Genomic DNA, 14,755 nt, shown 5'->3' on the forward strand with positions numbered 1-14,755 from the left:
CCCAAGGAGGGACTATCAGACCCCATCAGATCCCCAGCTCTCACCCCATTCACTGCCCTAGACCCTGGCTGAGCTGCATCTCCAGTACCAAAGCCAGGAACAGAAATATCCTGTAATCCTGCTGCTCCAAGCCTGCCCCAGTTTGGAGAGGACTGCTTCCCACCCCAGTTTGGAGAGGACATGGCTGCTGCAGGATCACTGATGCCCAAACCCTTCCAAGGTCTTATTGAACAAACAAGATTTGACAATGATTTAATTTTTTTTAAGAAAGGAAGATGCTCTATTACACAAAAAAAAAAAAGATTTTTCTGCCAACATTTCTGATCATGGGGTTGCATTTTGCCCTCACACACCCAGCAGATGCATTAATCTGATTCTGGCTTGATCTGGAGGATAGTCCCTTCTCCTGAAGAAGAGACAGGGCCCAGGGACCACTCAGGGAGGGATGGCTGGGAAACAGAAGTGGGGGACAAGACAGGACAGGCTCACAGGACAAGCCTGGTGCACCCTGGCATTTAAGGGCTTGGCCACAGTCAACCCATGTGTGGTGTTTAACCCTTTCCCAGGGGTCCAGCCTCACCCTGCAGCATGGGAGCACCGTGGGATGTGGGAAGGACAAGGTGGTGTGTGCAGCAGGGGGTACCTGCCCACCTCCCCACCAGTTCTGCCCCCCCAGCTGCATCTGGGAAAGGACAAGTAAAGCAACTGAATCCCTGGGACAAGTCTGGGTTAGAAATGTGAGCTTGTGCCAGGGCAGGCAACTGCAGGCACTGCCAAGTGAGCTGCCCTGCGTGGTGGGCAGGGGTGATGGGTTCTGTGGGGGACACGGGGGAAGAGCAGATCAAAGGGCTTGAGGATCAGCCATGGCCCAGAACGTGCTGCAGGTGTGCAAAAACCTCCCAGTTACTTGTCCTCTCCATCTGCAAAGAAGAAATGAGATTTGCTCAGCCACCTTCTCCCTGAGGGGCAAGCTGGGAGCCCCAGGACATTTTCTTGCAGGGGCACAGGGAGAGAGGGAAAGGAGACCCCACAGTCCTGCTCACCTATCTGCTCATCTGAGTCATTCTCTGCCTCCTCAGAGGAATCTGTTAAGGATTGCAAGAAAGCCCCACGTCAGCTTGCACCATAACCACATTTGCTGTGGCCCTCCTCACCTCCCAGTGCCATTACCTCCAGACCGTGCTGGTGGCTCTGTGCTGAGGGAGATGCCTCCACACCCCCCACAGCCCAGGGCATGTTACAGCCTGCATATGAGCACCCCAAAACCCTTCCCCATCTGCTCAGGGCTCTTGCTGCCTTAACCGCAGGGAGGCTGGGACATTCCCACTCCCCTCCCAGCCCTGGGCACCAAGACAGCACCACCCCAGTGCACATGAGCTGCAGACCCACCCGTGCTGGGGGACTGGTATCCATCACAGCCAATCTTCGGCCTCTTCTCGCTGTAGCGGGCGCAGAGGTGGGCACTGCCCGCCCGATTACAGCACCAGTCATACAGCTTCAGCTCCTGGTCTGGGACAAAAAGGACAGTGAGGGGCTGAAGGGAAGGGGAGGGAGATGGGCTGGTTCCAGGTGAGGCTTTTGGCAGCTCCACACTCCCTCCAAGGGAAACAGCATGTCAGGAAACAGGTTGGCACAGAGATTAAAATTATTTACAGGCTAAACGATGCCAGCCTCGGGCAGGGGGTGCCAAGGCTGGCTGTGCTTACCACGGTAGGGTGACGCCTGCCTGGAGTTCCTCCAGTACCTCTCCTGCCTGCCCTCGATGAGCTGGTCCTGGCTGTCGTACAGGCAGCGCACGCCGGCGCCGTGCTGGTTGGGGGAGGCCGAGTGCAGCATGGAGACACGGGCACCCCACCTGCCTGAAAGGGGCACCAGGGAGCCTCAGACAGCTCTGCCCAGCCAGCACACCTGCCTCAGGGCAAGGGCTGGGCCAGAGCTGGCTCCTCGTTATCCAGCACTGCCACCACATCACCCACAGTGCTACAGGGGTTTGGGGGAACTGATGGAGACCATCCGAGTGGTCCCCAGGGGGAGACCCTGGTCCCCAGCATCCCCATGCAGGTCAGACCAACTCTGGCCAGTCTAATAAGACAAGAAGAGGTCAGCTCTCAATCCTCCTCGCTTCTCCTGTCTCTGAAGGGTAGGCCAGTCCCTCTCTCCTTTTCCTTAGGGTCACCTGCCCACCCTGCAAGGTGGGACCCCAGCCACCCCTGCAGGAAAGGTGGGGAAGGACAGCCTGGGGCTGGGGAGGGTGAGGTAGCAGCATGTCCACTTGCCTCCACGGCTGCTCTTGAAGCGTGGGTCCTGCTGCCCTTGCTGCAGGGAGCAGGGGCAGGTGGGCAGGCCCTGGCTCCATGCCTGGGGCTCCTGCTGCTGCCCCGTCCATGCCAGGCACTTCAGCCGGTAGTTGGTGCCCACGCGGCTCTCCAGTTTGTAAATCCACAACCCACGGAGGTCTGAGCAGGGAGAGAAAGCACGAGCTGTCACCTCTGGCCAAGGGGACCACAGGGGCTGTTCTGTCTCAAGGTGAGAGTCATGCGGTGCTGATGCTGGAAGCTAAACCCACATTGACCTCCTCTGTATGTTGAACAGCCACTCAACAGAAGGGAAACAGGGGGAGAGGCTCTTGTCAAAAAGAAAGCCTTGGGACAGAGCCATTGGCACAGAAAGTGACCATGGGCACAGCAGGGATGTTTCAGCCTTAGGGCATAGCAGGTACCCAGGGGAAATGTGCTTCAGGGGGAAAGCCTGGCCTTGAGAACTCAGTGAGGGCCTTGCCACAGTGGCAGGCTAGATTTCATTGCCTGGGAATATTCCCCTCCTCGTGAACCCACCCCAGCTGTGTGGCACTACCTGTGTTGTAGCCCCTGAACTGGTCAGGGCGATATTTGGCAGCTGGAGGTCTCTTAGTCAGGTCATCATTGTGGTAAAAGCCATCCCCACTGAGTGAAGAGAAAAAAAGGAAAAATCAAGGGTTGCTCTTCCTGGGTGGGATTATCCCAGCCCCAGCCTGCCCTCCAGCCATCCTGACCCCGTGCCAGTGGAATTGCAGCACCCACATGACAGCTCTTGGGACAGGAGGGCAAAGGCATGAGCTGCCCCAGCCTGCTTCCTCCTCTCTGTGGGGTACAGTTCTTTTTGGGTGCTGCAAACACTCCTGCTGCAGCAGGAGCCGAGCCCACAGGCATCTGGAGACCCCCACGAGCAGCTTCCATGGTTTCCAGCATTTTGCCAGGCGATTTGGAGGAGAAACCCACGAGTGATCACTCACACACAGGCACACACACACACACTCACACACACACACACACACACATTGCCTGTGCTGCCTGTGCTTCCCATCCGGGCCACCTTTTCCTTACCCAGCTGCAGCAGGCAGCTAATGAGAAAGCCCTGGAGACAGCGTGAACAGGGAGAGACGTAATGCGAGGAGGCAGGAAGCAACTGCTCCGGCCAAGCACGGAAATCCCTTCCCTCGGCTGGTGCAAAGTTCAGCAAACATCCCCTGTTTCCCACTCCTTCCACCCAAACCACCAGGATGCTGGGGGCCCAGCACTCCAGAGGGATTTGTGGATCTTACAGCAAGCACAGCCCAGCAAGACAGCGTGCTGCAGCATGATCCAGTCCCTAATGGGGTGAATTTGTTTGTGAGGCCCCTATATGTTAGAATGTATAGGCATGCAGAACACATGTGGGCTGCCCTCATCCTTGTAGGGCACTCCCTGGGATATGGGGGAAGGATTTGACCAGTGGGAGCTGTGGGAGGGATGCATCCCAGTGCCAGAGGAGGCAGGGATGGGGTGCTGAGCTGCTGTACCTGGTGTAGCCGATGAGCACATTGGTGGAAGGGAGCCTGGTGTAATCCCACTGCATGCCTCTGTCCTGGTACAGCATCAGGATGTAGGACCTGAAGCCATCAGTGGTCAGGACAGCCTGGTACGTGATAGTCTGGGGAGAAGGGTTGCAGACAGGTAAGAAAGTGAGTGAAGATGTGGGGTTTAAAATTCAGGGTGTGGGGCAGTGCTTGCTGGGGAATGGCCAGACTGAGGTCTGGAGGGAAACAAGGCAAACACAGCTAGGCCTGGTTCACATTTCACATGGAAAATGTGATGGCTTTACTTTGAAACTGTTCCATGACAAGCTTCAAATTCACCCAATTTTATGCCTCCGAAAAACAGCATTTCTGGTGCATAATAAACTCCCACCACCTTAAAGAGATAGGTTTTATGGAATGGGGGAAGTTCAACTAAAGGTGTCCCTCAAAAACCCTGAAAACCACCAAAAAATGGCACAGCCCAGTCCTTTTGGGCAAAATTCTTGAAGACTGGCCTTTGTCACAAAACTGCTCCTTATATTCAGGCACAGAGAAGGTCATTGCCTGCGGGTCTTGGTGTTTTTTGACAATTTAACAGCGCCTGTGTTCCATCAGCCCTTACCTTCCGGGTGTCAGTCCGTGCTGCGTGCACAGGTGCCTTCTCCCAGGTGATTTTCAGGGTCCAGGCTGCAGAGTAGGAGGACCTCAGGTAGCGCCGGACCTTCGCTTCCACATCACGGACAAAGGGCGGCTTGGCCGTGTTGAGGGTGGAGAACTCCTGGTGTTGGGAACACCAACGTCTGTGTCAGCTCCCAGGGGGACAAAAGGCTGGGGTCACAGCTCCCAGTGGGCCTAGGCTGGGGTCACACTCAGAGCCCTGTAGCCAAAGTGCTGGATGGGATTTGGATGGCTCAAGAGGTGACATAGCACCAACAGCTCTTAGGTTTGGCTCAGAAAAGGGAAAAAACATTAAGGTCCATTAATTACACATCTCAAGAGGCATCCACAAAAGAAGTGATGAGCTTATAATCCAAAGGTGTTTGTGCAATCACGCTCCCAGGTGGCTCCACTCACCTGGTAAAAGGTGGTGCCAACACCTCTGGAGAAGTCAGCGTTGTCCCAAAACACAGCGATCATGGGGACCTCTTCGTGGCCATTGAAGCCACTGGCAGGAGGGTTGGGGTACGTGAGGACATTGTTGTCCGAGGCTGGGAAAATGATCTGTCCATTGTCTGTGAACTGAGCAGAGGGATCCCTCCATCAGGTGAGGTCAGGACCAGCAGCACTCCCAGGCATCGGGGTGGCAGCCCTCCCATTTCCAAGTCCATTTTGAGAATGCCCAAGGAAAGCCACCACCTGCCACTGCTGAAATGGCCACAAAGTCACCTTCTGCTGCAAACAGAGCCCAGCAGCATCCCAACAGCTGCAGCCCCACAACAGTCCCATCCCAGGCACCTGGTCCCTGGTGCCTCTCCCAGGGGTTTAGGTGATGGCCAATTGCCCAATGAGTCAAGCCCAAGTGGACTCACGTAGAGAGAGCTGCGCAGAGTTCTCCCAAATGGGAATCCAGTCTCGGGCTTGAAAAGTGGAGAATTAAAATCCACTTTCCTTTCCACGTACTCCTGATCATTTTCCCTTGCTCCATATGCATAAAGGGGCACAGCTGGAACTGGGAAAGAAAGCAAACAATAAAACCAAACCACATTTACAGCAAAGCTTTTGGTTTGTATCAAAAATTTGAAAGGGCTGAAATTATCTTGCTTCTACTGGGACAGAACCTGGGCAGCAGAAGGGGGGGGACACTGCTTAAATCCTCCAGGGACACTCTGCATGTCACCTTCCCTTGCAGGAGCTTGTTCCCCCTCCTTTCACGGCCTTACACAAACACAGCTGCCCTAAACCTCCTGTGATGGCCTTTGTGGTCACTGTCCCCTGCTCCAACCAGCCCTGTTGGGACACTGAATGAATGCCATTAGGAGGGGAAGGACATTGTACAAGGACTGTGGCAGGGGACAGCACAGAATTAAACACCCACAGCTCTTTCTAGAGACTTCTACAGCCTCCAGCTCCCTATTTATGTCTGAAAAAAAAAACATTTGGAGGGGATGGGTTTTCCAGCTGATGGGACTGTATTGAAAGCAGGCTCAGCTTGCCAACATTGCAAGCTCATGTGCAGGGGCTCCTCAGGCCGTGTCTCCCCCAGGATCCTGCCTTCAAATAGATCCCCTATTTTCTGGGCACTGAATGTCCCTGAGGATGGGGACATTAGTTAGTCCCACCCAGGCTGCTCTGTGACCATCACGTACCTGCGGGACTGGGCAGCAGGGTTGGGGCAGCTGCTGGCACTCCTGGTGGAGCTGGAACCACAGGGGACGATGCACGGGAGGTGGCAGTGGCTGCTCCTGGCCTGGGAAGCACCTCCTTGCCCCTGGGCAGGGGGGCTGCTGGGGCTGGGGCCGGGCTGCAGGATGTGCCTGGGGACCCGCCCTGGGATCCCCCCCAGCCTGGGGAGGCTCCAGCAAAGCTTGACCCAGGGGTGGCAGCAGGGGCTCTGTTTGCCAGGCTGGTGGTCAGCTCCCTGGCCAGGGGTGGCTGCAGGGCAGTGGGTGATGAGCCACCAGCAGGTCCTGGCCCCAGGGTTTGTGCTCCAGGACTGCCAGCAGTGATCCCAGAGGGAGGAAGGCCAGGGAGCCCAGGTGGGGAGTGAGCCTCCATCTGTGCCCCGGGAAGGAGATGGGTTACATCCCCCTGTCCTGTCCCGGTTCCCTGGAGCACAGCACTCCCTTCTCCAGGAGCAGGGCTGTCAGCATCCCCAGAGGGAGCTCCAGGGCTTCCCAGCTGCTGGGGAGGCAGGAGCAAGGCAGCTCCCCCTGGCACAGCAGCCCCCAGCTCTCCCTCTCCCCCTGCAGAGGACCCCACTATGGACTCACGTGCCAGAGGCCCAGGGCTGGCAGACACCTCCTCTGCAGAATTCCCTCTCTGTGGAGCAGAAGGCGGTGCTGGGGCAGCGTTGGGGAATGTGGGAGCATGAGGGGACGCTTCTCCCAAAGGTGCCGGCATGCCTGAGGCCACGTCATCTTCAAGAGACCACGACTGAGCACCACCAGCTGCTTCTGGCAGCCCCCCTGGTGACCCTGGCAGCAGGGGGCTGCTCCCACTCTGGGTGCTTGGGGCAGAGTTGGGTGCCAGCCCCGAGCTCAGCCCCTGTCCAGGGAGAGGCACAGAGCCAGGCACCGAGGTGATCATGCCACTGGAAGCACCGCTGTTGTCTGGAGCCGCTGGGACCAGGCTGGCACCAGGGGAAGGTCCCCCATTCACCGAGGCTCCTCCAGGCACCTCCACCACATCGACCTCGCTCAGTTTTCCATTGGAAAGTTCAGTATTGGCACCACTTTGGGATCCAGGGGCAGACACAGAGGCTTCCTGAGGGCCAGCAGCCCCCAGGCCTGTGTTCAAGCCAGCACCAGCTGCAGTAGCTCCAGGAAGGCCTTTTTCATCAGCAGCCTCGCCCATCCTCCCAGGTGATGAAGACCCCTCTGTAGATGAGGAAGAAGATGCAGACTGCAACACACCTCCCGTTTCTCCATCAAGGCTCTCTGAACCAGCTGGTCCCATTCCAGGAGGAGCCTGGGACTGCCCTGTGGATCCTACAACACCAGCCCCTTCACTTGCCCCTTCTCCTGCAGCAGGAAGGACCCCAGTGCCAGCACCCAGGGCAGGCTGAACACCTCCAGCAGCACTGTCTGCGTCTCCCAGTGCACCCAGGCTGGAGGGATCTGAAACAGAGGATGCTGCGACATCACCACTGGGAGAGGCTGAACCAGGTGAGGAATCTGCACCAGGCACTTCACCCTGCTGAGGGCCGACAGCTGAAGGACTTGTCTCCATGTTGGGATTTCCACTCTCTGGGTTTCCTGCCTGTGCTACATCCCCTGCACTCTCAGCCCCCTGCACCAGACCAAGCCCTGGGCCAGTTTCACCTTCTGGAGAGGCTGGGGACAGACTGTCAGGGCCAGGGGCTGCAGATGAGATGGGTTCTGCTTCATCACCCCTTGACACAGAAGGTGCTGCCACATCATTGGGAGAGGTAATACCAGTTGGGGAACCAGCACTGGGCACTTGATCCATCCCAGCTGCTGCTGCTCCACTCCCTGCAGTGGAGCTCAGGGATGGCTCAGACTCAATCCCACTGCCTGCTCCTTCCACTGCTGGCTCTGCCACGCTGGCTCCTTGCCCTTCTGCTGCTGGCAGCTCCACATCTGTGCCAGGCTGGTCCCCAAGGCCAGGTGAGGGGGCTCCCACTGGTTCATGAGCTGCTGAGCTGGGGGTACCCCACGCTGAAGTGGAGTCGGTGTCTGGCCCTTGGACCCCAGGGAGTCCTGCTGCCCCAGGAGCACCAGCTGCTGCTCCCCGTGGCTCTGACCCTCCAAAGGATGGAGACCCAGGTGCTCCCTGGGCAGCACTGAGGTCAGGGCTCACTGGTGTCTCTGCCTCAGACACGGGGCCAGCGACAGACCCCAGGGCTGGGGACACAGCCCCAGGAGCACTGGCAGATTCACTGGGCAGGTCCCCTGGTCCTTCAGGCCCTGAGAGATCAGACTCCATTCCAGCATTGCTGGGAGGTGCAGAACTAGATGAGGACACTTGTCCCAGAGCCGGGGCTCCTCCTGTTGCTGTTTCTGTTCCATCCCCAAGTGCTGATGGAGGGGAAAGTTCAGCAGGCACGACATTCCCGGTTTCTTCTGCTGGCAGCTCTCCAGTGTTAGTGAGGTCCTGCTGAGGGCCGACAGCTGAAGGACTTGTCTCCATGTTGGGATTTTCACTCTCTGGGTTTCCTGCCTGTGCTACATCCCCTGCACTCTCAGCCCCCTGCACCAGACCAAGCCCTGGGCCAGTTTCACCTTCTGGAGGGGCTGGGGACAGACTGTCAGGGCCAGGGGCTGCAGATGAGATGGGTTCTGCTTCATCACCCCTTGACACAGAAGGTGCTGCCACATCATTGGGAGAGGTAATACCAGTTGGGGAACCAGCACTGGGCACTTGATCCATCCCAGCTGCTGCTGCTCCACTCCCTGCAGTGGAGCTCAGGGATGGCTCAGACTCCATCCCGCTGCCTGCTCCTTCCACTGCTGGCTCTGCCACGCTGGCTCCTTGCCCTTCTGCTGCTGGCAGCTCCACATCTGTGCCAGGCTGGTCCCCAAGGCCAGGTGAGGGGGCTCCCACTGGTTCATGAGCTGCTGAGCTGGGGGTACCCCACGCTGAAGTGGAGTCGGTGTCTGGCCCTTGGACCCCAGGGAGTCCTGCTGCCCCAGGAGCACCAGCTGCTGCTCCCCGTGGCTCTGACCCTCCAAAGGATGGAGACCCAGGTGCTCCCTGGGCAGCACTGAGGTCAGGGCTCACTGGTGTCTCTGCCTCAGACACAGGGCCAGCGACAGACCCCAGGGCTGGGGACACAGCCCCAGGAGCACTGGCAGATTCACTGGGCAGGTCCCCTGGTCCTTCAGGCCCTGAGAGATCAGACTCCATTCCAGCATTGCTGGGAGGTGCAGAACTAGATGAGGACACTTGTCCCAGAGCCGGGGCTCCTCCTGTTGCTGTTTCTGTTCCATCCCCAAGTGCTGATGGAGGGGAAAGTTCAGCATTTGCCAAGTCTTCTGATCCTCCGGTCAGCAGCTCTCCATTATCAGCAGGCGATCCTGAGGGCTGAAGGGCTGGAGGACTCGTGTCACTCTGGGTATCTTCATAGGGACTGGCATCCCCTGACCCTTCTGCCAGTGCCATGTCCCCCGTCCCCTCAGCTCCCTGGCCCTGGATCCCAGCACTGGGCCAGGCCAGTCCATCAGGTACAGAAGGTGCTGAGCTGGGGGTACCTGAATCTGAACTCAAGCCAGTGCCAAGTCCATCAGCATCCTGGGGAGCTCCAGCTGGCTGTGACTCCCCAGGAGATGGAGACACGGCTACTTCTGGGGCAACAGCGAGGTCAGGACTTGCTGGTGTCTGTGCTGCAGCATCAGCGTCAGGCAGGGTGCTGGCTCCAGCCTCTGGGGCTGGGTGAGCATCCCCAGGAGCACTGGGGGTGTCTGTGGGGGGTGTCAGAGCATCAGGAAGCAGCAGTGCCTGCTCTCCAGTGGGGGTCTGCCATGGGGCAGGCTGGAGGGATGGACTGGGCAGATCCACAGCTCCCACATCCCCTGCGGGCAGGGCAGCGGCCGAGACCGGGAGATTGGTGTCGCTCTGTGCCTCAGTGGGAGCCCCTGGTGCCGGCACGGAGGTGGCAGCGTCCTCTGTTTCCTCGGGCGCCGCTGGTGCCCTGCTGGCTGCAGGCGGCGAGGCTGAACCAGGAGCGTCTGATGGCATCCCGGGAACTCCCTGCCCATCCCCATCCCCACCATCGGATGGTGCCAGCGAAGTGACCGGGCCGGGGAGGAGGGAGGACTTCCCAGGGCTTTCCACTGCTCCTGACAGCACTGGGCTCTCTGCAGGTAGGTGGGATGAGCTGGCTGTGCTGAGTTCACCCTTTATTGCATCTCCTGGATCTCCGGATTCTGAAGGCAAGGGACTTTCCTCACCAGCTGGGGCCGTTTCTCCTGCTGGCTCTGGGTTAATGCCCTCATCCCCACCAACTGCTCCATCCTGCTGGGCTGGAAGCAGCTCCCCCACGCCAGGACTGGAGTCCAAGGAGCTGGCACTGGCTTCACTTTGGATACCTTCAGGCAGGATCTCACCTTCCTGCACTGCTCCCTGGGCAGTGCTCATCCCTTGGCCGGGCAGCACAGTGACACCAGCAGTTGGCTGTGGCGCCCAGGTGACTGCCAGGGGAGGGGTGCTGTGCAGGGATGCAGTGCCAGGACTGGGGTCTGTAGTGATGCCCTCCTTCACATCCTCAAGGACAGGGGTGGTCCCGAGAGGGACATCAGGAGGGACCTCTGGTTCATCTTGCACTACTTCTGGGGTGACAGCGGGGTGCTGTGCAGTGATGGCAGCAGCAGTTGTGGCCATATTGGGAGCAGCAGATCTTCCCTCATTACTCTGAGTCATGTTCAGAGCCTTGGTCTCATTCCCTAAAGCTGGCACTGAAGGGCTGTACTCGCTCGTTGCCATCACCGGGTCCATCTCAGTCCAGGGAGGGAAGGTCTCAGCATCAGCTGCTGTGGCACTCCTCTCTGTGGTTTGGGGCCACTCGTCCTCTGTTGTCATGGGGAAGGCTGTCCCCACAGTGAAGGACCCATCGGTGGTGACGGGGACAGCAGTAACAGCCCCAAGCCCTGCAGAGAAGCACAAAGGGGAGTGTTACAGTGGGAGCTGGCAGCCTGCCAGCTCAGACACCTCTCCGTGAGAATCTCGAAGGTTCCACCATTTCTTAAACCTCTTCTGTCTCATCCCACAGCCTCACAAGGCCCTGATTTAAAAGCCAAGGAGTGCAGTCTGGGCTGCCTTGGGCACAGCCCTGCACATTGCATCCTCAGCATCAGCAGCTGGCAGCTGAGGCCGGACACAACTCATGGCAGCTCAGAGGGAGACACTGGTGCAAGCCTGGAGGAAAAGCAGCTGCTGAAACCCAGTCCAGTTGTGCTGGGGGTAGTACTGGGATGCCTGGCCACTGGCTAGAGCTGGAGCCCAGTAAGGCTGGTTGATAGCCCTGGGGGTGTCTGTGGAGCTCTGCCACCCCAGGGCAGCCCTCAGCCCTCTTTCCATCACTGCAGGGACAGCTCTGCGCACAGTGGCTTCTGCAGAGCCTGGGGCGTTCTGTGTTTTTTCACCTTTTGAGTGTCTGAGGGACATTTAAATGACTTTACACAAAGCCCTTTGTCAGACAGGAAAGCCAAGGCTTAGGGACGCCTTCCCTGACTGCAGATGGATTCTGATCTGCTGCACTTCAAGTAGGTTCAATAAAACTCTCCTGGGCTGGGCGCCTGCCTGCTCCTGCCCCCATCCCTCTTGCCTCCAGCTGAGTGAAGGCACCAGGGGTTCCCCACCCAAGGAGGAATATTTGCAAGCTCCCAGGACCAAGCCCTTCTTACAGTTCTCTCCTCCTGCTGCCAAAATCCTAGCCCACATCCAGGAGCTCTGCAGAAAGGAAGAAACACCTGCCCACATCCCAGACGTGTCTCCCAGAACCTGCGGGCACCCATGGGTGATGTTTCACACGGTCTCATTTTCAGGACAGGGACACAGGCTCTGGGGTGACCAAGGTGCTGCCGCTGGCTCCCTGAGGAGCCGGCTGGATCTGCTGACGCTTGGCTTTAGGGAGCTCCAATTAGGGGAGACCAAGGGCACCCCGATGGCAAGATCCAGCAGGGCTCTGCCACAGCCTGACAGCCCCAGCCTGTTCCCAATCCCGGTGCTCCAGTTCATCAGGTTCCCCCTGACAGGCAACCAGATCTCCCTGCAGCAGAGGTGCCTCCAGCCTCACCGCAGGCTCAGCTCGTTAGCTCCCAGATAGCTTGTGCAGGGTCATTAATGAGCACAGCTCCTGTGCCAGAGCAGTCCTCCAGGGTTCCATCCTCTGCTAGACCCACATTCCCTTTCCTGGCAGGCTGCTTCAGTGTCATCTTCCCTGGCTGGAAAAGGCTCTTTGTAGCAGCCCCCTCAGCCAAAGGAGCTCAGCAGCTTCCCTCCCCATCTCAGGGAAAACAAAGTACATCAGTCAAGTCACCCCAGTTTAGTTCGGCCCACTCGCCCTGGTAAATCATTGTTTTATATTAATTCTTTAATATGGAGCAGGAAATGCCATCTACCCCACACACCCATTCATGGGAAGTTTGTGCAAGAGGGGGCCCCAGCATGGAGCACCAGCATTTGCTCTTCCCTGGGACGTGGGAGGGATGGGAGCATCCCTGGGTCCTGCTCTGCCAGCTGCCTTCCCTTGGCTCCTTTGCTGGAGGGGCACAGAGCTGCCTGCAGGCTTCGGGGCTGGGCTCTCATCTCTCCCACGGCCCCATCGGGCATCACCTCGGGGTGATGCCTGCCCTGTAAAATGCTTTTCCAGCTCTTTGGCTGCAATGCCTTGCAAGGACTGGTCCTAAGAGGAGTTTCCAGTACAGCCAGGAGAGAAAAGCATCTCACAGAGTACCTGCTGCACCGTGGCAGGGCTCAGGGAGCACATGGGCTAGCAGAAGAATACAGGACATACCGTGCAGAATCCATGCGCAGCATCCCAGCAGCGTGGAGAGCGTCCATGCCCTGGTCCCCATGCCTCAGGCCTCCACACAGGCAGAGCACCAGGAAGCTCAAAGGGAGGAGAGAGCAGCAGGGAGCAGCTCCCTCCGTCCCTCCCTGCCTGCCTCTCCTGCAGAGCTGGAGTCCCACAGGTGCTCCCGCTCCTGCTCCCTCCCATTTATAGGGATGGCAGGAGGAGGCAGGTTGGGGACGTCCTCTCCCGCCCCCGGTCCCTTCCCTCCAATGTCCCTGTCACCCTTCCCTTCCGGTGGAGCCCTCCCCTGCCCAGGGGCTGGATGCCCTGCTCAGCTGGGCATGGGCGGGGGGTACCCAAAGCCCACTCTGCAGGGACCCACATCTCCCCAGGGACCTGGGCTCAGCCTGGTGCAGCTCCCTGGGCTGCCAGCACCAGGAGGTGAAGCTGAGCCCAGAGCTGTGTGTGGCACTGCCAACAGGGGCATGGCAGTCACCCCACTGATCCCACACAGCCTGTTCCCATGGCAGTCACCCCACTGATCCCACACAGCCTGTTCCCATGGCAGTCACCCCACAGACCCCACACAGCCTGTTCCCCATGGCAGTCACTCCACAGACCCCGCAGACCCTGCTTCACATGCAGGGTATGGTGCCACAGAGCAGTGTGTGGTGGTGACAGGGCAGTGCCAGCTGGTGTCACCATGTCTGTGAGGACACCATGGACACCAAAATCACCAGCTGAGCCATGTCTCAGCCCAGAACAAGGCAGGACACAGGTCTCCACCTGGCTCCCCCAGGGCAGAGGCAGGTTATGAAGCAGGGAAAAGCATGGCTGGGGCGAGGCCCTGGGGTGTCAGTTGAGCTCCACAGTGCTCAGCTGCAACTGGGAGCCCTGGGGATCCCTCTTCAGAGCCCCAGCACACCCCAGTGGGGTTTGAAACCTGCACCTCAGGCTGGGCACAGCAGTGCTGGGGTGCTGGGAGGGGGTAAATGGTTCAGGGAAGTTTCTCTGCAAGGTTGGACCAGCATCCTCAGGGGATTGAGCAGAAAAGGAGCAGACCCAGACCCCCTTCCCTGCTGTGGGGATCCTCTGAGTCATTCACCCCTCTGTCTCACCCCCCTCGTCCTCCTGGAGCAGCAATTCCTGCACGCCCCCTTGAACACTGCTGCCAGCTCCCCTGTGAACAGCATTATGCAAACTCCCACCACTGCATGGTTTTGTAGTCAATTAAACACTTCTTAACCAGAAATGCCCCCGGGCAGCTCCTGCAAAGTGTTATGAGGGGTGTTAGGCGGTACACGGTGTCCCGCTGGAGCCGGGCCGGCAGCACTCAAGTGACACCCGGAGCCAGCAGCGGGCACTGCGGATGGGGAAACGCCGGGGGAGGCCGGGTCACGGCTGAGCAAACCCGTCCTGTGAAACCCCCGCAGCACCCCCGGCAGGGGAACCGCGCACTGACCATAAACCGGCAACTCGCTCACCTGGAACCGAACACCCGCCCACCCAAATGCCACCGCGGGGGTGCACCGGGGCAACACTGCACTGGGGTGTGACAACCAGCCCTGCAGGCCTGGGGGTGACTGACCCATCCGGGACCACCTGAGCAATGAGCACACCAGGGCTGATGGAGGATTTGAGAGGTGTAAACCTGCCGTGGGAGAGTGGCTCCTGCCCGTGCTGACGATGCTGGATCACTTTGGAGAGCAACCCCAACGGGGAATACATGCTGACGCTGGGGAGTGTTGCTGCAGATGGTGTTTGAGGTGCAAAATGTGGTGGGAACCACAGGGATTGTTGCAAACATG

The 14,755-nt window shown here is 58.7% G+C and overlaps 1 protein-coding gene across 1 annotated transcript; it reads right to left on the reverse strand.

Annotated features, from left to right (window-relative positions):
* Nucleotides 1–223: 223 nt before the first annotated feature.
* Nucleotides 224–13,135, reverse strand: LOC134423738 (mucin-4-like). The gene is made up of 12 exons (XM_063167064.1): nucleotides 12,948–13,135; nucleotides 6,745–11,079; nucleotides 5,344–5,483; nucleotides 4,889–5,053; nucleotides 4,437–4,592; nucleotides 3,818–3,948; nucleotides 2,854–2,942; nucleotides 2,273–2,456; nucleotides 1,707–1,855; nucleotides 1,390–1,509; nucleotides 1,044–1,085; nucleotides 224–920 (listed from the first exon to the last, which is right to left on the reverse strand). Exons 1-12 carry the CDS (start codon nucleotides 13,006–13,008, stop codon nucleotides 904–906), a joined length of 5,589 nt encoding a protein of 1,862 aa, XP_063023134.1. The 5' UTR covers nucleotides 13,009–13,135; the 3' UTR covers nucleotides 224–903.
* Between the last annotated feature and the right edge of the window lie 1,620 nt (nucleotides 13,136–14,755).

The sequence above is a fragment of the Melospiza melodia genome, chromosome 12, assembly GCF_035770615.1.
Source record: "Melospiza melodia melodia isolate bMelMel2 chromosome 12, bMelMel2.pri, whole genome shotgun sequence".
NCBI classification, from domain to species: Eukaryota; Metazoa; Chordata; class Aves; order Passeriformes; family Passerellidae; genus Melospiza; species Melospiza melodia.